This window comes from Salmo salar, chromosome ssa25 (assembly GCF_905237065.1).
Source record: "Salmo salar chromosome ssa25, Ssal_v3.1, whole genome shotgun sequence".
Lineage (NCBI taxonomy): Eukaryota > Metazoa > Chordata > Actinopteri > Salmoniformes > Salmonidae > Salmo > Salmo salar.
In genome coordinates, this window is record NC_059466.1 from 44164141 (window position 1) to 44172564 (window position 8424).

General features: G+C 40.6%; 1 protein-coding gene and 1 long non-coding RNA gene across 2 annotated transcripts; one reads left to right on the forward strand and one right to left on the reverse strand.

The window, feature by feature from the left end:
* Positions 1–2283: 2283 nt before the first annotated feature.
* Positions 2284–3775, forward strand: LOC123730525 (uncharacterized). The gene is made up of 2 exons (XR_006761981.1): positions 2284–3187; positions 3289–3775. It is a non-coding gene; the product is annotated as an uncharacterized lncRNA (long non-coding RNA).
* On the reverse strand, positions 3681–6986 carry rab9a (RAB9A, member RAS oncogene family; the record flags this gene model as incomplete). The annotated part of the gene is given in 3 exon segments (NM_001173870.1): positions 3681–5870; positions 6076–6195; positions 6661–6986. A coding segment is annotated over 1 exon segment (606 nt).
* Between the last annotated feature and the right edge of the window lie 1438 nt (positions 6987–8424).

Consider the following 8424-nt stretch of genomic DNA (forward strand, 5'->3'; position numbering starts at 1 on the left):
TGTATATACATTTGATTGATTTAACAGGAGCATATCTCCTGTTTCTGTAGCGAGGCAGCTTGATGTACAAGCGCAACCCCTGGACAGGACACTAGTCTATCGCAGGGACATACCCCTAATCCATCTCCTTAACGCTGAGTGCCAAGCAGTGGCATCGGATCCCATTTTTACAGTCTTTGGCATGAATCGGCCAGGGATCCAACCTTACCCAACCTTCCACTCTCAGAGACGATACTTACCACGAGGCCATTGAGACCTATATAGCCCTCGAAATGTTGCAACAAAAAAGTATGGAATAATGTATTCCTGAAATATTATGTCTACAATTCAACAAATAGTAATTCTTACCTTGGCCAAAGGGCCCAAAGAAATATGGGTAGTGTCTGTGTTCCATTTTTGTCCCTTAACCATCTCCATCACATATGAGATTCATCATGCTTCATGACGTACGACAAGAAGACGGAATCAAAAACTTCTTTAATGATGTGTATGATTTATACATTAAGGTGAGTTGCCCTTTCTGTGCAGGTCATATACACCTAATTTAAATTAACATTCTGATGATTGATCATTGTTCAGTAATCTGTGCTCTTTTCCAGTTTGCAATGAATCCTTTTTATGAAACCAATGCTCCAATCCGGTCGACGGCATTTGACAGAAAAGTGCAGTTCCTTGGAAAGAAGCACCTCTTGAGCTAATGAACCAACCTGAGTTCTGCACCTTTTTTTATTTTCTTCATTGTGTTTATCATACACATCATTGGTCTACGATCACCTGTTGGTTGTGTTTTGATAAATTCACTATGTATTACTTTCTTTATTCTTACCAACCACAGTATAAAAGATAGCATTGGGCAGTGTTTTATAATGAATTAATGGCATGTATGAGTGTCACCAGCATTTTGTTGCCTAGTTTGATAATGGTCTCTATGAGGTCTAGTTTAATAATAGTGACATGGTCTCTTGAGGTCTAGTTTGATAATAGTGACATGGTCTGTATGAGGTCTAGTTTGATAATAGTGACATTGTCTATGAGGTCTAGTTTGATAATAGTGACATGGTCTGTATGAGGTCTAGTTTGATAATAGTGACATGGTCTATGAGGTCTAGTTTGATAATAGTGACATGGTCTATGAGGTCTAGTTTGATAATAGTGACATGGTCTCTGAGGTCTAGTTTGATAATAGTGACATTGTCTATGAGGTCTAGTTTGATAATAGTGACATGGTCTATGAGGTCTAGTTTGATAATAGTGACATGGTCTCTGAGGTCTAGTTTGATAATAGTGACATGGTCTATGAGGTCTAGTTTGATAATAGTGACATGGTCTATGAGGTCTAGTTTGATAATAGTGACATGGTCTATGAGGTCTAGTTTGATAATAGTGACATGGTCTATGAGGTCTAGTTTGATAATAGTGACATGGTCTATGAGGTCTAGTTTGATAATAGTGACATGGTCTATGAGGTCTAGTTTGATAATAGTGACATGGTCTATGAGGTCTAGTTTGATAATAGTGACATGGTCTATGAGGTCTAGTTTGATAATAGTGACATGGTCTGTATGAGGTCTAGTTTGATAATAGTGACATGGTCTGTATGAGGTCTAGTTTGATAATAGTGACATGGTCTATGAGGTCTAGTTTGATAATAGTGACATGGTCTGTATGAGGTCTAGTTTGATAATAGTGACATGGTCTATGAGGTCTAGTTTGATAATAGTGACATGGTCTATGAGGTCTAGTTTGATAATAGTGACATGGTCTATGAGGTCTAGTTTGATAATAGTGACATGGTCTGTATGAGGTCTAGTTTGATAATAGTGACATGGTCTATGAGGTCTAGTTTGATAATAGTGACATGGTCTGTATGAGGTCTAGTTTGATAATAGTGACATGGTCTATGAGGTCTAGTTTGATAATAGTGACATGGTCTGTATGAGGTCTAGTTTGATAATAGTGACATGGTCTATGAGGTCTAGTTTGATAATAGTGACATGGTCTGTATGAGGTCTAGTTTGATAATAGTGACATGGTCTATGAGGTCCAGTTTGATAATAGTGACATTGTCTGTATGAGGTCTAGTTTGATAATAGTGACATGGTCTATGAGGTCCAGTTTGATAATAGTGACATGGTCTGTATGAGGTCCAGTTTGATAATAGTGACATGGTCTGTATGAGGTCTAGTTTGATAATAGTGACATGGTCTGTATGAGGTCTAGTTTGATAATAGTGACATGGTCTGATGAGGTCTAGTTTGATAATAGTGACATGGTCTGATGAGGTCTAGTTTGATAATAGTGACATGGTCTATGAGGTCTAGTTTGATAATAGTGACATGGTCTATGAGGTCCAGTTTGATAATAGTGACATGGTCTGTATGAGGTCCAGTTTGATAATAGTGACATGGTCTGTATGAGGTCCAGTTTGATAATAGTGACATGGTCTGTATGAGGTCTAGTTTGATAATAGTGACATGGTCTATGAGGTCTAGTTTGATAATAGTGACATGGTCTATGAGGTCTAGTTTGATAATAGTGACATGGTCTATGAGGTCTAGTTTAATAATAGTGACATGGTCTATGAGGTCTAGTTTGATAATAGTGACATGGTCTATGAGGTCTAGTTTGATAATAGTGACATGGTCTATGAGGTCTAGTTTGATAATAGTGACATTGTCTATGAGGTCTAGTTTGATAATAGTGACATGGTCTCTGAGGTCTAGTTTGATAATAGTGACATGGTCTATGAGGTCCAGTTTGATAATAGTGACATGGTCTATGAGGTCTAGTTTGATAATAGTGACATGGTCTATGAGGTCTAGTTCAATAATAGTGACATGGTCTGTATGAGGTCTAGTTTGATAATAGTGACATGGTCTATGAGGTCTAGTTTGATAATAGTGACATGGTCTATGAGGTCTAGTTTGATAATAGTGACATGGTCTGTATGAGGTCTAGTTTGATAATAGTGACATGGTCTATGAGGTCTAGTTTGATAATAGTGACATGGTCTATGAGGTCTAGTTTGATAATAGTGACATGGTCTATGAGGTCTAGTTTGATAATAGTGACATGGTCTGTATGAGGTCTAGTTTGATAATAGTGACATGGTCTATGAGGTCTAGTTTGATAATAGTGACATGGTCTATGAGGTCTAGTTTGATAATAGTGACATGGTCTGTATGAGGTCTAGTTTGATAATAGTGACATGGTCTATGAGGTCTAGTTTGATAATAGTGACATGGTCTATGAGGTCTAGTTTGATAATAGTGACATGGTCTGTATGAGCTAGACCTTGAATGAGCTTGGTTAAAACATGTATATTTAATTTCTGATGTTTGTGAAATGTTCTATGTCTTACTGTCCAGATTTTCTCATCAAAACACTTTCCAAATAATTCACTAGCGTTCATGTGTGTGCCTTTGCCATACAAAGTAATGGCAGAACATTTCACTAATCATTAAGCATGTACAAAGACCAGCCGATGCAAACAAACACTCACGTTCTGCATGTAATAGATCCTGTATATATGCAGTAATAATCACCAAACCAGAAAACATTTCCCAAATGACTTACTGCTGAAGTCTAACTCTAACTGATATCTTTTTCACAATTAACAATGTGTTTTTTCCCCCCCTGTAACAGTGGAGACTAAAAACAAACGTCTTCAGGGAAGATCATTCATTCAAGGACTGTTTTTATTCAAATAGCATTTTTCATTCAACTTGCGTTCCAGTCATTCTGGACAACACTGCTGTAGCTAAATTATATAAAAGCTGAGCGAAGAAAACTGTTCTCAGCACTCTTATTTTGTGAGGATGTACAATACTGTAAAATCAATAAGCAATGATTGTTGAAATCAAGTTTTAGTATTAAAACTATACTAGTGTGTAAGAAAATGAAATTGATCTCCATTAATGTAAAGAAAATACATGTTAGATAAGATGCCCATAGAAAAAAAAATGGACAGGTACATACATTAAACATGGTTTATCATATCCACCACCATGTCCAAGTTCATAATGTATCACCCATCTGTTAATTACAATTAGCCAAGTTATCGAAACACTGAAATTCTGGAATGGTAAAAACAAGGTTCTGTACTAACTTATTGGTAGAGAGCAGAATGTCATGTAGCATAAGAACTCCGCTTTATTAATTTAATATTTATAATTTCAGCTCGTCCTGTGCAAGTGTTGAACATTGTGTCCATTGCATAATGATAACTTATTCATTACGGTATGTTGTGCAGATATCGCAAGGCCAGCAAATTCTGCTACCAGGACCAATAATATTATAGAGTAAGAAATCATAAACCTTCATTTCTGCTTAGATTTCCCACTCTCTGTACTATAAAGTAGTGATGCTAGATTAGTGCTTCAACTTTTTCAAATTAAGACTGCATAAATCACTCTGCTTTGTATCAACATTTGTTGTAATAAATATTAATACATTATGTTTTTGTTTTTTTCTCTTTTTTTAAACCTAATCCCATTTAACTCAATTGATGATTAAAAGTGACTTGCTTCTACTGTATCACATTTGGGTGGGATTATATTTACATATGATCCGCAATATGTTTTGAATGGAATCAATTATGATACTTTCACTGGTAAGGCCGCTCATCTCAACCTTGGTTTCAGTCACAGTGTAAGAAAACCTTTCTACAAAAAAAAGGAACTTCTTTCTGGCTGTGTAATATGAACAGGAAGCGATGCTTTGTGAATGTATTTCTGGCAACCACATTGATGGCATAATATAATGTGATATTTTAAGACAATATATATAATTCAAAGATGCAGATTTAAATTATAATGCCTTTCGTGGTGGGATCTGACAAAAATACTCTTCTTCAGTTCCCGCTTTACATTCAATGAGTCCCAAGACCAACAAACCCATTGGAATATCATCCACGGACACTAGCCAGTACTTGCTTACTATACTTGAGAGCATGAGTGTTAATAAATAAGCCTGTGTGTCCTCCTAGCTCCAGTTCTTTATAGGTTGTAGACCCAGTGCTTGACTTGGGCAGGAGCTCAACAGAACGGAATACCGGCACCTCAAAATGTTCTACTGCTTGGGCTCCTGTTCCTCTTATAGAATATTAGTTCAAAAGTATTGTGGAGTTCCTGCACCTAAATATAAACAGTACCAGCACCCAAAATGAATACTGGGACCTATTTCAGTACAAGTCAAGCACTGGGTAAGCCCTACACGTTGTCAACAGCAGGAAGTGCTGGAGCGGGGCTTTCTGTGGAGGTTGACTGTGTCTGTGGGGATGAGGTGGTCTGCCCTCTCCTCCGTGGCCAGCACTCTCCGCACTGCCTCCTCAAAGGCTATGGTTACGTTGGTGGAATCCTTGGCACTGGTCTCATAGTAAGGGTGATTGCCATTTTCCCGACACCACTGTTGGGCATCTTCAGCAGAAACTTGCCGTTCCGACACATCCACCTTGTTCCCCAGCACCACGAAGGGGAACTTCTCGGGCTCCTTGACGTCGGCATAGTAGATGAACTCCTTCTTCCAGTTGGCTAGGTTGTGGAAGCTCTGGTTGTCGTCCACGCTGAATGTGAGCAGACAGCAGTCAGACCCGCGGTAGAAGGGAGTCCTGAGGCTGCGGAAACGCTCCTGTCCGGCCGTGTCCCAGATCTGCATGGTGACCAGACGACCGTCCACCTCCAAGTCCTTGTTGAGGAACTCCACTCCGATGGTGTGGAAGAGGTGCGTGTCAAACTTGTTGGTGACGTAGCGGTTCATGAGGGAGCTCTTCCCCACTCCTCCGTCTCCCAGCAGGATGACTTTCAGCAGGGATGACTTGGTGGCCATGGCTCTTAACAAAACGTGGTCTCTTCCTCTGGAAAATAGGATCTAGGGGACAGGATGTAATGTGTAACTAACAACTGTCACACAATAGCTTTCAGGTTTTTCAATTCTGTTTTGTTTTACCAAAAAAAAAAAGTATTTTTAGGAGCCAAACTCTGAAACCTAAGAAAAACACTTGAATGTTAGCACTTTATCTTAGTGGCATTCACAGCAAATCAACCCCCCACTCCCACACAAACAGGGAGAACTTACCCGTGAATTATTGAAGCCTCCAGCTGGCCAGGATCATGTGCTATAGACATTAACTGCTTGGTCACATGCGTCTATGTTTCGTGTCGGTCATTATCTTAACCGTGGTCAACATTCAACCAGCTGGAACGAAATAGCAAACAATGTGTTGACTGAACCTGCAAGCATATATACAGTACAGTGACTGCACAGCTGTCTGTAACCAGCCTTTACAAAACATAGCTACCGATACATAAACTGTCACGTCATAGCTAGCTAACAAGTTACATTGCTCAAGCATAGTTATCGAGCTAACGTTAGTTAACTAGAATATGATACGAACAAATGCCTATTACCTGCAGAATAATGTTTTAAACTTAGCGTGGATAGCTAGATATAAGAAATAGGGCAAACATGCGCCCGCACAACTCTGAAGTTGGATGACAGTCGATATTTAGCTACCTAGCTGATTTTAGCTAGCGTTGTTACTACCTAACGGAGATGCCACATTTTCTTCTCCTGTTGGCTAGCTATCAAGCCTGCTGAAAACGATTAAGCCAGCTAGCTAAAACTTAAAACACTGACAATGGAACTTAGTTATTAATTTACCGTTGCCAAGTTTTGAAGAACACATACAACGACTGTGATAGTTTCTAGCTTTTTTTTGTAGCTGTCCCCCTAGGATGGTCTTCAATAGCAGTTAGCTAGCCTAGCAGCTTCTCAGTCGAACAACAACAACATCTGATAGGTGCGTCTGCGGGCTAACATTAGCTTCTGTTTCCACTCATGTGACCTAAGAAGTCTCGAAATGTTCTCGAGTCACATCACTCAGTTTGAATTGCAGATTATTTATGATACAATGAATTATAAACAAATACAGCAATACTGTTGACTAAGTTTTAGCCAGTAAATAGCTATCTCCAGTATTCAATCGAACCTCCAACAGAGACCACATCTTATTCTTACAGAAACAGAGCCACCAGAGGACGACAAACACACGGTCGATAGTACCAATCCCAGAAACCACACGGTAGATGGTACCAATCCCAGAAACCACACGGTACCAATCCCAGAAACCACACGGTACCAATCCCAGAAACCACACGGTACCAATCACAGAAACCACACGGTACCAATCACAGAAACCACACGGTAGATAGTACCAATCCCAGAAACCACACTGTAGATTGTACCAGACCAGAAACCACACGGTAGATAGGACCAGTCCAGAAACCACACGGTAGATAGGACCAATCCCAGAAACCACACGGTAGATCGTACCAGACCAGAAACCACATGGTAGATAGGACCAGTCCAGACACCACGCGGTCGATAGGACCAGTCCAGACACCACGAGGTCGGTAGGACCAGTCCAGACACCACGCGGTCGATAGGACCAGTCCAGACACCAGGCGGTCGGTAGGACCAGTCCAGACACCACGCGGTCGGTAGGACCAGACCAGACACCACATGGTAGAACCAGACCAGACACCACATGGTAGATGACTTAAATGTAGAACCAGACCAGACACCATATGGTAGATAGGACCAGACCAGACACCACATGGTAGGACCAAACCTGACACCACACGGTAGGAACAGAATCAAATCAAATGTATTTATCTAGCCCGTCTTACATCAGCTGACATCTCAAAGTGCTGTACAGAAACCCAGCCTAAAACCCCATATAGCAAGCAATGCAGGTGTAGGAGCACGGTGGCGAGGAAAAACTCCCTAGAAAGGCTGGAACCTAGAAAGAAACCAGGGTCTGAGGGGTGGCCAGTCCTCTTCTGGCTGTCCCGGGTGGAGATTATAACAGAACATGGCCAAGATGTTCAAACGTTCATAGTTGACCAGCAGGGTCAGATAATAATAATCACAGTGGTTATAGAGGGTGTAACAGGTCAGCACCTCAGGAGTAAATGTCAGTTGGCTTTTCATAGCCGATCATTGAGAGTTAGAGACAGCGGGTGCGGTAGAGAGTCCCAAACAGTAGGTCCGGGACAAGGTAGCACGTCCAGTGAACAGGTCAGGGTTCCATAGCCGCTGGCACAAAAGTTGAAACTGGATGCAGCATGACCAGGTGGACTGGGGACAGCAAGGAGTCATCGGGCCAGGTAGTCCTGAGGCATGGTCCTAGGGCTCAGGTCCTTTTTTGAAAATCTTCCTCTAATTTGTCATCCAAAGGGTCCCAGCTATAACATGTAGTGTTGTTTTGTTTGATAAAATCCCTCTTTATATCCCAAAAAGTCAGTTTAGTTGGCGCCATCGATTTGAGTAATCCACTCGCTCAACATGCACAGAAAGGAATCCAAAAATCTACCGCTAAACTTTGTTAAAACAAGTCAAAATACGTTTCTATTGACTCCTCAG